At 50.1% G+C, this 16534-nt stretch overlaps 1 protein-coding gene across 1 annotated transcript; it reads right to left on the bottom strand.

Moving 5' to 3' along the window:
* Positions 1 to 694: 694 nt before the first annotated feature.
* Positions 695 to 6514, bottom strand: INHBB (inhibin subunit beta B). Its single transcript, XM_075028750.1, has 2 exons — positions 6112 to 6514; positions 695 to 3422 (listed from the first exon to the last, which is right to left on the bottom strand). The coding sequence occupies exons 1-2, from the start codon at positions 6512 to 6514 to the stop codon at positions 2647 to 2649; spliced, it is 1179 nt and encodes a 392-aa protein (XP_074884851.1). The 3' UTR covers positions 695 to 2646.
* Positions 6515 to 16534: the final 10020 nt, after the last annotated feature.

Here is a 16534-nt window from a genome sequence, read left to right as displayed (position 1 = left end):
ACGTTTGCTAAATCAACAGATGTCTTTCTGTCAGCTTCAGCTGGCATTTGCTCAGGTCTCCAGGAGGAAGAATTTATCCGTGAAGATCAATGAAATCAGCATCTGGATATATGCACAGCTGACGAGAATTTCTATGAGTATTTGTCAACATTTGGGTGTTTTGTTAGTAGGGGGGATGCATTTTACTCAAAAAAAACCCCTCTCCTCAGTGCCAGCTAATTTAAAAAAAAAAAAAAAAAAAAAAAGTTCATCAAACTTAGCATTGACCTCTTTTTCCTGGAAGTGCTTGCCACATTATTTTTTTTACTCCTTGTAACCAATCAGGGAGTGACCTAGACAAGAAGTTACATTCTTACATAGCAGGTGAACCAGGAACTTGCTGTAAATGACCTGCAAGCATGCGGAACAGCACCGTTCCCGCACCCAGAGACCCTGCACTGATACAGATAGAAAGAAGCAGATGCTTACATGTATAGACAGCAATAAAACTAGAGTGTAACATTTTTAGGATCGCAGCTGAGCTCTCAGACAAGGCTTTCTGCAATGACTAATACAACTACGGTCTAATGCGACAGTTCACTGTCTGCAGCCGCATTCAGTCCTGAAAGTAAGCAAGTTTCTCCAGATGTTACTCACTGAAAAAAAAAGCACATCCAGTTTTTAATCTTTTTTATTTATTTAAACTGTACACAAATGTAAAATACTTCAACAGCAAATCTAAGTGAAAATTGTTTGGTTTAAATTATTATGGAACAGAACCTAAAAGGAACTTTATTAAATAAACATAAAAATTGGATTTAAAGGATGCACATCTTGTAATGTATTCTACAATAGTCTTTTTTTTTTTCACTCTACGTTCCATGTGCGTATGGTATAGAAAAGACACTGAATAGAACAAACAGAATCCATTTTGTACCCTGAAACAATTGGTAGGCCTCGTGAGGGATTGCTCAGTATGACTACATGATATATGATGGCTTTGCCATCTCATAAAAATTATAACTAATATGTTGGCCTCTTTGGTTCCAAAATTTATGTATAATACATTTAACTGTATTCATTTTTTGCTGCTATAAAAATAACATTTTTTTCAAATGGCAGTTTTTTGACTAATCATGCAACTAAATCAGTGCAAACATTAAAAGCAATCATTCGCTTTAAAAAAGAAGCAAAAGATTTAATTTCAAGTATAAAAAAATATAAAAAAGTCATATCATAAGTCCAGTTTTGTCTAGTATGGGTCAACACTTTAAATTGCATAGCTCATGCGGCACCTGTTTACCTAGATAGTGAGCAAAGATAAGTGCACTATCAAGTACCACTTTTCAAGGCATTGAAATTTGCAAGTGCTATTATACGTGCATTCAAGCAGTTTGCAAGTGCTATGCTGTATCGTTATTTTCTGATCTTTATGGCCATCCTCGACACCTCCTGGTAAGGAAATTGAAAGCACTCTCCTCCTTTTCCAAGACTTGTTAAAATGTTCCTCGCCTGTTATTAAACGCACTGCATTTTTCAGAACGTCTCCACTCTGTTTCTGTCACTCCTCTTTCGGGTTCATTGGTTTAGCCGTGGTGGCAGTTGCTCGTTCGCTCATCCCCCACGTGACGTGTAGTTGCCGAGTCCCCCGTTGAAGAACACCGACTGCGACTCTGACTTTTCGTTCTCCAAACAGTGAGAGATGCCAACGGTCACCATAGTCCAGGTACAGTATCGGATCCCCTTTTCCAAGACGTGGCGGGTGTAGCCATCCACGGGTTGCTAGTGGGCAGTTAAAGCATCGGATCACGCCAGCCCAGCTTGTGACTTCGCAACGGTCAGATGTTAGAAATACAGTAGTTGCTTACGCGTCCGTCCCCTTTTCTCTCTCTCTGGTGGCATCACACGATTCCTTACTGGAAGTGCTGTAGGAAGATGTTTACATTTAGGTAAATTTAAATTAAGAGGAAGTGATCACCTCGCAAGGCAGGTGTCCTGCAGCTTCCCGTTAGACCTAAGAGGTGACGGTCGACTTTTTTTTCTTTTTTTTTCTTTTTTTTTTTTTTTTTTTTAAATTTTCTAAGTTTGGTCATTTTGACACCTGCGTGCAAGAATACGTCGTGTTCTCGCAGTCTGTGCTTTTGCCTGAGCAAAGGGAGCTCATTTCGGTCTGGCTTCACCGGCAGGCGGGGAAACAGCTGCTCAGCCGTTCACTCGTACTGGCAGGCATTTAGGTCCATCGTCACTGGTCACTGACTTTCTGTGCTCATGTCTCTTTTCCGAGCTGCCTCGTGTGTGTGTGTCTGTGTCTGTGCGTGTGTGTGTGTAGGAGCGCGTGTTTGCGTGTGTGCCCACGTTCCGTGTGTGTGTTCGTGTGTGTGTGTGTGTGTGTCTTTAAGATATTTCAGAGCATTAACTTATAAGTGGTAGAATATATAAGTGTCCAAGATCCACAAACTGCCACTGTCCTGACACCAAAGTGAAATGATTTTTTTTTCTTCTTTTTTTTTTTTTTTTTTTTTTTGTCAAACTTTTCCACAGTGACTTTCCAACACTGATGCCTGGATACACAGTGAAACTTCCTCCAACACCATCTCGTACGGGAATGTTTCTCTCTCTCTCTCTCCCTCTCCCTCTCTCTCTCCCCCCCCCAAAACACACCTTAAATCAAGCACAACCACATTCTTCCACAATCATATTGGGAACGTCCCTTTTCACAATGTTGTATTCATCATCAAAGTACAGCATTGACATTGTGCTAAGTTTGGTTGGAATGCAACAGGAGTTCACGGTGCCCGGGTTCAGCCCCCGCATTCGGTACTGATTCACGACGGCGGTGTGAAAGGAGGAAGCCGACCCCGGGACGCCGGCCAAGTAGGCCGGGCAGCTCCCTTCACAGTAATTCCCATAGTAACCTGATGGTGCTATGATCCAGTCATTCCACCCAATGAGTCTAAAGTCAATGTAAAACTGTTGCCTGCAACATAGATTGGTCCTGCCATCGCACTCCAGGCCTCTTTTCCGGATCCTGTGTTTGTTATCGGCGAGGCGGGCTTGCACCACTAAAAAAGGCCGGTGGGATTCCTCCCCGGGGTCCACATAAATTGGCAGCACTGAATACTCTTCACAGCCCTCACATTGAACATCCAAGTTCAGTCTCCTTTCTCCTCTCTCAAACAGAGCCTGGATCGCCTCTGTCATGGGAAAAGTGTGCCAACCACTTCTTTTGAGATCAACTTTCTTTTCAACCACATTCCACTTGTTGCTAGTGTCCGGGTCTTGGAAATAGACTTTGACTCTTACTTTTCGCCTGCTGCCTTTCTCTAAGACATATGGAAGCAGCTTCAAGTAAAGCCACAGGCTGGCTTGAACGACAAACAAGTTCTGGTTCCCTTCATTCGAGATGAAGAAATAGAGGCGGACTCTAGATGAGGCCAGATCGTCTGCAAGATAAGGAGAGATCAGCAAGATTAAGTTAAAAAGGAAACGTTAGCTTGTGTGCCATTCGGGATTCAGGGACAACGCTAGAGCACCGCAGATCGAGGGAGCGGTGACGGGGCTGTGCCGGCTGGGAGGCACGCACTGAATCAGATATCCCCAATTTGCAATCAAAATGAATTGAAAAAAGGGACTTCCCACAGCAACGTTCATCATCATCATCGGGCTGTAGTCGGATGTGTCAGATCCAGAGACACCAGTAGGAGCTCTCCAGAATATGGGGTTTTCCCAGCCAGCCAGCTTTAAAGATGCTACAGCAGCACCTTGAAAAGACCAGCGCTCGGACTCCACTATCTCGTCGGTTTAAGAATAGTTTTAACTTTCAGCTACCTGCCAATTCTCACGGGGAGAGCCCTTTCAATAACCACTGAAACGCCAATGCCAAACCAGGGATTTTGTTTCGATTTTCACATGTTCTCACCGTGGTTTAACAGAGAGGATTCACGAGACGGAGGGGAAAATATTTCAGTAATGCGCCTGCTTGTCCAACAGATCAAGCTAACCCCCCACTTAGTCTGGTAGAATATCTGCTATTATTAATTGTTTCGATCTCTGCCTTTTCCCCCCGAAACAACAGACTGCCATTCAAGGCGAGGCAATGAAGCGCTTGCTCTCGCTGTAACGCCGTTCCTGACTGTTCTCAATACGCTCTTCAATAACGCCAGAATTGAAGGAGCAAAATTGTCACGGAAAACCGAATGTCACCAAATGTCTGACATAACCCCTTATTTGTAAACAAAAGAGCCTGCTGCATGCAATGTTTCAGAAATACCATTGGCCCTCCTGCAATTTTGTACTGTAAGTCCTAACTAAATTTGGCGTAGGTGATAAATGTGCAAGCTGGCCTTTATGGCGGAGACTGTAATTCTGGTCCTTGAATCAAAGCCTCCCGATCGCTGTTTAAGATTATTGCTGGAAAGGCATTTTCTCATCTGCCCTTATCTGTTTCGCTTCTTTCTGTACAGAGCCAAATGTAGATTTTTTTTTTCCCTTCCTTTTCTTTTCCTCAGCATCTTTATTATTTTTGTCAATCCCTGAATGGGATTTTTTGCGTAGTCAGTGTCTTAATTTGTCACCCTAGATGCCTTTCCAAATGTGCCTCCGGGGCCCGTTCGGTACCTTGTAATATTTCAGTGACAAAAATTTTTCACTGTGTTTGTCTGTGCTTTACATAAAGTCAATTTTGGAAGTGTTACAAAAGCCAGCGATCGATCGAATACCAAATGGAAGTACGAGCCCACCCCGGATCTCCCAACAACAGCCTGTTAAAAAAATAACAACCCCCCAAATGTACGCTAAGAAAGCCTTTCGCATGTTAGTAAATACGCAACTTCTTTATAAACTGTGGTGACAGTGACAGGAAAAGAACAGTACGGTGTTGCTGCACCGATCCACATCGCTTGTGTTGTGTGAGATTGTGTGCGCCCATAAATTTTGTATGTGAATATAACAAGCATATGTATAATGCAACAGATCCCATAGATACTGTAAATGTATATGCCTTTGGTAAGTGGGAGGGTAGATAAAGGAGATGAGTGGGCAGTATACAGGATAGAAAGAGATTTATTTTGTGGACAAATGATATGTAGATGCCACAGGAAGATAGAGAGAGAGAGGAAAATGAACTGAGCGATAGCGCGATGAAGGAAAGGAGAGATGGGCAGATAGACAGGAGAGAGCTAATTTGCAGCGTGATGGTGTTAGAGCCAGATGTGCAAAGTTCACAGGCACAGTGGTTGCCTGGATAAACTGCTGGAAAGCTGCGCTGAAGGGATTCGGTGACACATAACGGCAATGGCCGGACAGGAGGGAGATGGCCGGTACCGTGGGGATGGATGGATGGCACAGTTAGTAACCGGACTGGCAGGCAGAGAGGAGAGACACACTTGGTAGGAGGCTGCACGCAGTGGACAAACAGACAAGGCCAACGCCACGAATGAAAGCTAAATAAACGGGAAACGAGCGGAAAGGGAGGACGGGCGAAGGCAAGCCTCGCAAGACAGATGCACGCAGTGAACCAGATGAACGTGCAGGGCAGCCAGGCGAGGCGAGGGATGCGAGAGATGGAGCGGGACAGGCGGAGGAGGGACAGTGGGACGCACGGGGACGGAGGCGAGCCGCGGTGCAGCTGGAAGGACCACCGGAGGGAAGCCGGGGGCACGGAGGCTGCGGAGGGAGGACGGAGGGACGCAGCGAGGGCAGTTGCAGCCCGCGGAGAGCCCCGGGCACGGGGGGCACAGGCAGGGAGGACGGGGAGGAGCGGGCAGGGCCAGGGCCAAGACGGTGCGGGGCGAGGCGGGGGGGGGACAGGGGGACGACGCGGGTGAGCCAGGTAGCCTGCGGCGGGCAGGGGGACGGGCAGGGCGCACCGGGGGCCCGGCGGCAGGTCGGGGGAACCGCCAGGGGTCAGCCGGGGGGGGGGGGGGACGGGGACACAGAGGAGGTGGGCAGGAGGGCAGGCAGGGCGAGCGGGAGGACTGACAGGGCTCGGGCAGGGGGGGCCGACGGGGGGTGAGGCAGGACAGGCGGGGAGAGCGGCCGGGCAGGGGCCCGAGGCGAGGCCGGGCAGGGGAGAGCGGGCGGCGGGGGCGGCGGGGGGGGGGGGGGGGGGTCGCGGGGCCGGGCGGCGCCCACCTGTCTCGGCGAAGCTGATGATCTCGGAGACGGGGTCGTGGGCCGGGGGCCCGGCGCTCGCCTGCCCGTCCAGGCTGGGGATCTCCACGCGGCCGTCCTCCCGCACCTTGCCGGCGTGCAGCTTGCGCAGCGCCGTGACCATGGCCGCCTTGGGCACGGCGTGCGTGATGTTGGGCCGGTCCCGCATCTGCAGCCGGCTCAGGATGTGCCTCTTCACCGCCTCCAGGAAATCCCCGTCCACCTTGCCCGGCTCCTCGGGCCGCCGGAAGCCGCAGGAGGTGCATGTGTCCTGCGGGGAGCCGCCGGCGGGGGCCGGCGGGGTCGGGGTGGCCGCGGCGCCCAGCAGGAGCAGCCCGCAGGCCAGCAGCGCGGCCAGCACCCCCCGGCGAGCCGCCCCGTCCATGGCGGAGGAGCGGGGGGCCGAGCTGGGGGCCGCCCCGAAGCGCCGCAGGGAGCCCGTCTGCAGGCAGCGCCGCTCCGTGCGCTCCGCGGCGCGGAGGGGGCGGTGGCAGCCAAGCTGGGGGGCCGCAACCGCTCCGCGCAGGGGGGGAGCCGCGGCGGAGGGAGGGGGCGCCCGGGGAAGCGGCGTGTGCCGCCGGGGAGGCGGAAAGGGGGGGGGGGGGGAAGGCTGCACACGCAGGCACCGAGGGCGAAGTTGGGGGGGGGGGGGGGCAGCAGGCTTGGCGTGCACGGAGAGCCCGGCTCCACGGGGGAGGGGGACGGCAGCAGGTGAGGGGGTGGCTGCGGAGCCCGGGGAGGAGGGAGGGGGAGCGGGGAGCGAGCCGGAGGTGCGAGGGGAGCCGGGGAGCAAAGGGGGGGGGGGGGGAGGCGGCGCCGCGCTGCCCCGGTGCCCCGCGCCGCTTCAGAGGGGCATCCCCGGGCGCAGCCGCTCCTGGTCCATCGCTCGCTTCGGCAGGTCCGGGCGGGCCGCGGAGAGGAGCTCTTTAGTCCGGCGTCATTGAGGGGTGTCAGGGAGATAAACGGAGCAGATTTATATACAATCCAATTTATAGCCTGGAAGGAGGGGGGGGGGGAGAAATGCCACTTGTACCCCCCCGCCCACTCCGCCCCCGCAAGACAACAATCCACAGGCCGTGGGTGCAGGTCTCTTGAGCAGGTCGGCTCCGCGCCGCGCCGCTCGGTTGTCCCCCTTCAGCGCCCGCTGCTTCTCAACGTGCCATCAAAGTTGACCCGGAGCATAGCTGGGGAGGGGCCGGGGGCGGCGGGGAGGGGGTGCGCGGCTGGCAGCTCCACAGTTGCGAGTCTTCTCCCCCCACCGCCCCGCTTATTATGAGCGAGATGCTTTTATTTTCAAGGCAGCGCGGAGGGTCCGGAGTCCGGCGAGGATGCTGCGGCGGCGCCCGGCGCGGCCCCCGCCGCGGGCAGCGGTAGCGCACAGGCTGCGCGGCCGCGGAGCGGGGAATCGGCTCGATCCCGGCGATCCCAGGAGAAGCGGCACGGATCCACTCGGTCAGACCAGCTCTTCAGCTCGCTCCCTCGCTCGCTCTTTTTAAACAATATCTCCCTTGTTGGTGGTTTGGGTTTTATTATTATGATTGTTATTATTATTTTAAGTGTGATTTTTGTTGTTGTTGTTGTTGTTGCTGCTGCTGCTGCTGCTGCTCCAGTTAATCTGTCTCCCTCCCTCTCTCTCTCTCCGCGTCTTTTTGATCTTTCGCTCGCCTTGTGCTGGCTTGAATGCTGTGTTTTGTTTTTTTGGTTGGGGTTTTTTTTTTGGTTGGTTTTTGTTTTGTTTTGTTTTGTTTTGTTTTTTAACGCGTCTGATGTTCCCTCTCGGATCCGCAGTGGAAGGTCTCGGGGAAGCGGCTCGCTCCTCGCTTATCTTCCTCTGATCTCCTCCTGCTAATATTCCCCCCCTGCAAAATCACGACATTGTGGCACTTTCTACTGAAACTTTTATACAGGAGTTAAAACCACGTGGGAACTCCAACCTATAACAGAGACGCCATGGGTTCCTCACTATTTAGGAGATTAAGTTAAGTCTTTTGCCCCCTGGGCTATTACAGTAACTTCCTGATGTGGAAATATTAACTATGCTGTTTCTTTAACTCCCCCCGTCCCCTCCCTCCCTCCCTCCCGGTTCCTGCAAACACACCCACCGCACACCGACCCGCGTCCCCGTCCCGTCCCCCGGCAGGACGGACGGACGGACGGACCCCGAGCGGCAGGAGCTCCGGCCCCCCCTCCCGCCCCGGCCGGGAGATGGATGCCCTCCCCGCCCCCCCCCCTTCGGTGTTCCTTGCCTTTTAAGCACTTGAAAGAAGAAGTCATTAGAAAGTTTACCGTCGGGTTGGCTTTGCGACGGGGCGGGTTTTTGTTTGTTTGTTTGTTTGAATGGGCCGGGTAATCGGGGCGGGTGCCGGGGATTGTGTGTGTGTTTTCCGTGGGGCAGGAGGGGACGCGGGCGCGGAGCCTGGCGGAGGCAGCGCGGGGGGGGGGGGTGGTGGTGGTGATGGCTCGGGGCGGCGGCCGAGGGGAGCCGGGAGGGGAGATAACGGGAACGCCGCGCTCCCGGCAGGAGCGCCGGCCCTGCCCATGCCCTCGGAACGGGTTTTCCTCCGCGGGGCAGCCCCCGGCTTTGGGGGGGGGGCGGGTCGGGGCTGCGACCCCCCCCCCCTCCAGGGGTCAGGAGAGGTTTCCACCCGGCTCCCCCCAACAGCCGAGCCCGGGGGCGAGCGGCCGGGGCAACCTCCGCGGCAGCGGGGCGTTATATCACGCCCCCCCCCCTTTCCCCCCCCTCCCGCCGGGCGGGCACCCACGGCGGGGCAGCCACAGCGGCTCGGCTCGGCTCACCTGCGCCGTCCCCCCGGCCCCGGGGCGGCCGGCAGACCGCGGCCGCTCCGCGCTGCCCCGCGGCCCTGCGCGCCGCCACCGCCGCCGCCGCCGCCGCCGCCGCCGCGGGGGGAAGGCTGGGCAGAGGGCGCCCCCTCTGGGCCGCGCGGGGAAGCGGGCGGCGGGGCCGGGCGGGGTCACCGGGGCAGCGGCGGGGGCAGAGCCGGCCCGGCGGGGGCAGAGCCGCCGAAGCCCCGCGCTGAGTTTAGGGCCGGGGGCCGCGCCGAGGCGAAGCCCGGGGCCGGGGTGGGCGCCCCGGTTCGGGCGCACGGAGGGGGGAGCGGAGGTCGCAGGCGGCGGACGGGGGGCTGGGGCTGGGAAGCGGGAGATGCGCTCTGAGGGGGCAAAGGAGGCTCCCGCAGCCGGGCCAGGCAACGGGGCTGCCGGCTGTTCTAATTGTATTTTCTTTTTTTCTTTTTTAACGGAGGGGGAAAAAAAATAATCTAACTTCAAGAACGAAAGCAACTCTCGAGCCCTTCATCTTTTTCATTGAGCCAAACGGTGGTTTCCAAGGGGCAGGACACGCAAATCTCAAGCACGACGGCAAAGAAGCCCCTTCTGCTCACGTCAGTTTTCAGAAGAAGAATAAAACTTCTCCTACATGCCTGGACTGCACGCACATGAGCTCTGCTAGTTGTCACTAATACAAGCAACGCAGGAGCGTAAAGCGGGTCAACGGGAGGATCAGCCCGTTACTCTGATTTAAGAGTGGAAGGGACAAATGCTACCCTCATCATAAATATTTTCTTTCTTGTTCTGTACTGCCAAAGGAAAGACACTTAATGCTGTGCTTCAGAATCACATTGCAATCCCGATCTGGTTGTTCATGTTGGTTTTAATATAAACACAGTCTGATTGCGTGTACAGCATTGTAAACCAAATCCTCAGTATCACTGGAGCTACCCTGATGGGAGATCAGAATTAGATACAGTATTTCCTCCCTGCCAGTAACAGGTTTTGAATGGAAAGCCTGGAATGTAAAAAAAGAAATAATGCTAAAAATCCAATCACTCTGACATCCTGTGAGCTAATGAGAGCACGTGAATGCAACAAGCTTAGTACTTCACAGTAATTAATTTGACAGCAAAGAGCTAACAAGAAAACAACAGGCAGAGCAGTGATGACTGGTTCATAGAGGTCACTGTCAAACAAGAAATAGGTGCAAACACAGTTCCTCTCCATTTGAAAACAACTATTTCATTGCCCCAGTGAGAATGAAATGCCAAAGAGGGAAAATACCATGCCTTTGGTGGGGATAACAAATCTGGGAAGTCTTTCTAGTAGAAGGTTTTCTTTTTCACATACAGTGATTTTTAATCATCCCTGTTACTCACTGCAGTGGCATGTTTTGGCTTCCCCCCCCCCCCCCTTCTTTTTTTCGGTTAGCCAAAGCTATTTTGCATATTCAAATATTGGGAAGACTTATCTTCTCTAGCAATTACTAACAAACTAATAACCTCTATTGTTATTTAAAGTGTGTCCAACACAGCATTCTGGAGGCAGCTCTCACACAATGGATTTTCTCTGGCTTCCTCCTAGAGAAGAACTTAATCAAACCTTAGATGCTTTCAGGCAGAAGAGCCTACAGGGAGAGCAAACGGGGTTAACAGAAAGAAATGTGCCATTTGATTTCTAATCTTGCTCAGGGAGCACGGCCTATTGATTGAGTCATAAAGCTCTGTTAATTTTAAGATCTCCTCAGCTTTCAGTTCTTTCCCTTGGGCATAAACTTGTTGCTTACACATAGTGGCTGAACTATCAGGGGAAGGGTAGCTTCACGCTCCCCCCGCTCCTCCCCTCTTCCCCTCTATTCTATTTGTTCTGAGCTCATCTGCGTGAGGATACATTTTCACACACACCTTCTCAAACCGGCTGCTATTCATCTGATTCAGGGTCATGCTTTTCCATACATTAAATGCAGGGGTAAACTGGGAAGGAAATGGCTGGGATTTGTGCTTAATGGGCAAGCACACAGTTAGCCAGGGAGCCCCACTGTGAGAAGGTACAGTATCGAAGGGTATTTTCTGTAGAAACATCAAGTCTCATGACTGGAATCTGATGCTTATTAAAGCTACTAGTATAATGAAATCAGTATAAACTGAGATCCTCAGCCAGCGTAAATCGGCATGTTTCCGAGGCATCGAACCACTACAACTCTTCCTCTAGAATCTAGATATTTGCTTATGCACACTTTTCTCAGGAGGCGGCAGATGCAGAAGTCACGCTTTCGGGGAGGCCAGTCAGTGCAGCTCTGCACCTTCCTGAGTCAGTGGGGAGCTCTAGAAACGGAGCAGGCAGCGATGGCACCAGGCAGCTCCCTCACTGCTCCCTGTTTCCATGATGCCCTCGGTGGGACCATAAACAATTTACACTAGCAAAGGATCTAGCCCCTCACGTATTGCTAAAGCACCTTTTATGCTCTTAAACCATTAATAATATCTATTAGGTAACCTTACTAATCCCTTTGAGGAAGGATTTCTTTACTGTACTGATGGCTGAACTGAATAAAGCTTCATATATGAAGAGGCCCAGTTTGCACTAGAAATGCTTCTCCTTTGATAACCAGCAAATACAAGTTTTACTAGCACAAGCATCTTTTTCTGCAAGCATTTCCCAAATAAAATAGGCTATACTGGCAAAAGCACTTTTTTTGCTCATATAGCTGCATCTATATGGGGGATTTTTGCACGTAGTGAAACACAATCTGTTTTAAATGGCACTTCAGATGAGCATTGCTATCCCACAGAAGTTTCAAGGCTAGACCTGGAAGTATATGCTTCTGCCTCGTGTCTGAAAGAGCTTTTTTGCAAGGTGGCCATTGTCATCTTGCTGGAAATACAGAGAAACTGAAATGCACAGTTACAGGGGCCAGCTGCGAGCACTGTGCTCAATCTGGAATTTGTATTCATACTATTCTTTTGCCTCAGATGAAATTACGTATCTGTAATCAGATTGATACCTCACTACGCGCAATTACTTTTTAAACAACGGCAACAAAAACAGTGGATGTTTCAAAAGCACCATAATTCTGTAGAAGTGAAAGTCTTACTGAAAATCAAGTAGGTAAATGCTGCTCTGAACAGCCTGGACATTTTCTGAACTGGCAAAGGTAGACCTAACTCATTAAAAAAACCACTAAGAGGTTAATCTGGCTCCTTCACTCCTGCCCATGCTTCTTTAACTGAAAACTGTCTGTTAACAGAGATTTGCTCTCTAAAAGAAGGGTCCTACTCTGAACACCACTTAGAAAAAGGGGGTATAGCAGGCAGAAACAAAGGAACTGACCAACCCGGGAACTCTTCATCTAGAGCAGGTACAACGAGAATCTGCAAGATGAGTCAGAGAGAAATAAAGCAGAGCCCTCAACGCGTTTTGAAGAGCACCTATTGAATGCCAGCTCCTCGCCCAAGTGTCAGGCAGGATGGGGACACGGGGAGGCAGCGGTAGAGGGTTGCAGGGGTATACTCACGGCCTCAGCCTCCCACTCCCACTGCACCTGCTTTAACGTGGCTCTAGTCCCGCTCCCTTCAGCTCAGCTACCTTGCGGTGCCTCACGGGCAACATGTTGGCCTATCGGTCCTCTTCAACGACCCCTTCGCGCTCCGGGAAGGTTTGCATCCGAGCTCCCAGGTTCGCTGTGGCGAACGAAGCGCAGGCGGATCTCGTGCGCCGTGAAGCGATGCAGTCAGGTACCTCGCCTCAGGCAGGTCTCCGTACAAAGCGGCGCGTCCTTTGGCAAAGGAACCGAGCTCAGGGATCTGCTTTAATTTCCAAAGTAAAGGGACCGAACACCATCCGGTGGGTACCCTGTGTGATATTCAAAAGCTACCGGCTGCTTGTTGACGGTCCAGAAGTGCTCTTGTTTTCCTCGCACAGTCTGTCCTTTGCAGTCCAAAGCTGTAGACTTATAACCAGGCAGTGACTTCCTCTGAAGTTGCTTGTATTGACCTAAATAGGTTGGGGCGGGTGAGGACACACAGACAACATGAAAAAGCTGTGCTGGTTGCCCAACAAAGAAACGTCTGCTTTGTGGTGAGCACTTTTAACATATAAGCACTTTTAACATACTGTTAAAGAACATGATTTTCATGTTTGTTTAAGTTCACACCAAAAGCCTCACAAAGTGAGTTAAAATAAAATCTGCATTTAAGTGGTAAACAAAATAGTTAAAACTTGACTTCTTGTAATTTGAATGCTACTTACTGAGGCAATGCATTTAGAGGTCGACGGGTGCATTTCTTCTATACATCCAGCTGTGACTGATACATCTAATAGATCAAGAAAAGGAACAGCAGGATGGAGCAACGTTAAAATCACCTGTCCTGAGAAAGTCAGTGATTATCAGGGAGTGGAGACAAGATACAGTGGTTTCCCTCCAATTTTAAATGGAGCTCAGAAGCAAAAAAAATGGCTGGTACCTTTGCAATGCCATGAGAGAAATGGGGTACGGAAGCTTGAGTCGTCTCACAATGGACAATCAGTAGCCCTTGAGGAGTGCCTGAACGTACGCTACCTTCTCTTTTCTACAGGCGAGCAGCAAAATGGCGAGGAAGTGTCTACACCTACTGCCTGTGGGACAGGCTGCAGCAAGACCACCTGTGCTTAGGCCTGAATTTCTTCCTCTTTACCCCATTTTCACTAGCTGTAAGTTGAGGATGACAGCATTCAACCCTCTGTAAGTTGAAATCAAGTGGAGAAAAGCAGCATACAGATATTCATCCTCTTCAGGGAACTTGACACTAACAGCATGGCCTTGGTGCTGTATGTCAAAAGTAATTTTCAATCTGTTCATACTTAAACTGCCTAGTTTTTTTTTCCATGAGCCTTTTGTTGTATCAAACCAAAACTGTCATGCAGTTTGGTGGGTTTTGTGCAAGAACATCAGAGTGGGTTTTTAAAGATGATTGTGATATGGTTGACTGATGCACTCACTGCTAGGGTCAGGAGCAAGGGGCTCCTGTAACAGCACCAAAGTCCTCCAGTTCAAGCAAGGATGATCTTCCACTGGGGCAGAGCAGTAACACTGTCACAGTTAGTGGAGCTCTATTGATTTATCCCAGCTGAGAGCTGGCCCACATGACTTACAGTCATTTGCTCAGTGCTATTTAGCCATTGCAGGTCTCTAGCAAGTATGTTGAGGCTGTCTCACCCTCCACCTTTGCTATGTTAACATTAGCTACAAGCCAGGTCCTCTGCTATCACCCGTCACTGATGTTCCAGTACTACTCAATCATGTGAAAAGGTTATTAACAAATATTTCTGAATCACCTTCTGCCCTGCTCAGTATTTTTCATTTCTAAGTCAGCACTGCATGTCCCTTCATGAGGGAAGAGCTTGAATATGCCATGGGATTAAAACAAAACGGATTGCAAACTCTATACGGCTTGGGTGCTAACCTCTGCCATTTCTTGCAAAACAACTGAAAAAGCATATACATTGTGACAGTTCAGGCTGTCCCCTTGACCGAGATGTTGACTGAGATGTCCCCTCAAAGGGGTTTGAAGACTGTGGGAGTTTTTCACTCCCCATGTTACAAGCAGGTCTTCTTGTTCTGTTATTTCCCTGCCGTGATCTCCTCAGAAGTGGGGCAGCTTATTAACAAAGAATAACCCTAAGACTTCTCCACAGCCCTTTGCCATTTCTGCGTAATAGTCTCGCCCCTCTGACATTTATTGCTGTGGTTTATATCCTCACCGAGAGCATTATGAAGAATAAATCATAGTGTGTGGTAATATTACTGTGAAATACACTGGTACTATTATACAAGGATAAGAAAACAAACCACTGCTCCAGAGACAGCAAGAACAGGAGCACATGGATCATATTAAGCAGACATTGGGTCTACCAAACCTACACAGGTACTGAAGTGTTAGGAGGGTGCAGAGCTACAACAGGAAAGTGCGTTGCTCCAGGTTTTTTGCTTAAAAGATGAGAGAGAGGGCCTAAGGGAGGGGAACGCATGAAAAAGAAAAGGATGAAACTTTTTTTTTGGCTACTCCAGATGGGGTTTTCCTCTGTTTAAATGCTGAAGGACAGAAAGATTTTAAATTAAAATCTTAATAAATATAGCCCTGAGGCTAGTAACATTATTACATCCAAGATGATTACAGCAACCAAGCCACAAAAGAAATATATATATGTATTTATTTGAAGCATATAATAAGCCTCAGTATTTAGTTAGAAGAAGGCTGGGCAGCTAACTGACTTCCAAACTAGTGAATTTTCCATTCCGCTCTGCCGAAAGGATAAACCAACATGGCACATAGTTTGCAGGGCTTGATTTCATTTCTGTACAAGGTAGCACTATTACTGCTTATACTTTATACATATAAAAATTACACTTACTCAGATTATGTGCACGAGGATTGGCAGGAAAGAACCCCAAGTTTGCAATATACAATAGGAGATATGGATAATTAGCAACCTTCATTGTGAAAGAGCAATCTAGGTTCTCTAGCTTGCTTGAGCGAGGCCTGTTCTCCTTGAGATATTTGCCTTTTTCAGTTGATCCGAGTCTCAAGACAAGGTACTGCACTTTACTTGTTTGCGTAGAATTGTGTTTTTTTTTTTAATTATGGGAATATTTTAATAAAGGATACAGGGGAAATGCAGGGATACAAAGAAAAGGATACAAGCTGATAAAGATGATTAAATCATAGAGCAACTGCGGAGTGGGTCATGAAGTGTTATAATCCCCAACTCCCCTCTGCTTTCTGCCTCAATGTGTTAATGCATCACACTTTAGTACAGTGACACTTTCAGCCCTAGGTGGAAATTCACACATGATGAAGAGGTGGAGGAGGATTTCCAGATGGTCAGACCTCAGGGAGTGCGAAAAGGTGGGGGGAGGAAGGGAGAAACTGCTGAAGGGAATCGGACTTTGGTCACATCAGTAATTTCCAGCTGAAAATGGAATATTAAAAAAAACCACCAAAATAATCACCAATGATCCCATACCGGAGCCAGGTGCATTCAGGTTTGGACATTATGCATGATAAATCCTCACCAATGCTGATTGTGAAAGATCCCTTGGAAATATTGGTTTATTTGTGTGCAACAGTGAAAGGTGTGAGCTTCATTTCCTTGGCCAAATTTCAGCATGGGTACTAAAGCATCCCAATACAGACCCAATTAGTTGCTTTATTCTCTGCAGCTCCTCTTTACTAGAAGTTGTTGTAAAGTGGTACTTGCTCTGAATTGTGCATAAATTTTCCCTCCAGCAGAGGCTGTATCTGGCTGCTACACATCCTTCGGGACCCTCTTCTGCAGGGCCACCTCTCCAAGAGCAGTGAAGGGCACTGACACAGAGAAAATGCAAGGCTTGCGGCCAGTTGGTCCCATCACACCCCAAAACAGGCCCCACTTTCCCTTTAGGGGAGCACAAGGCAGCAGCTGCTATCACACAGCTGGACTTCTCTAAGAAGACCTCATTTACTGTGGCCTTTTGGGGGGGAAGGGGAAGGTAGTCATGGTCCAGAGTTCAAGGGGTCTAGTCCTTCAGGGCGAGAGGTGCTAGGGCTGTATAAAAAATTAGCAATAGGTGGTAGTTTGTACAGCCACAGCTCTTTCC

The sequence above is a fragment of the Buteo buteo genome, chromosome 5 (assembly GCF_964188355.1).
Source record: "Buteo buteo chromosome 5, bButBut1.hap1.1, whole genome shotgun sequence".
In the NCBI taxonomy this organism is placed as follows: Eukaryota; Metazoa; Chordata; class Aves; order Accipitriformes; family Accipitridae; genus Buteo; species Buteo buteo.
The sequence above is the reverse complement of the archived record's forward strand: the minus strand, read 5'-3'. Positions and strand labels throughout refer to the sequence as shown.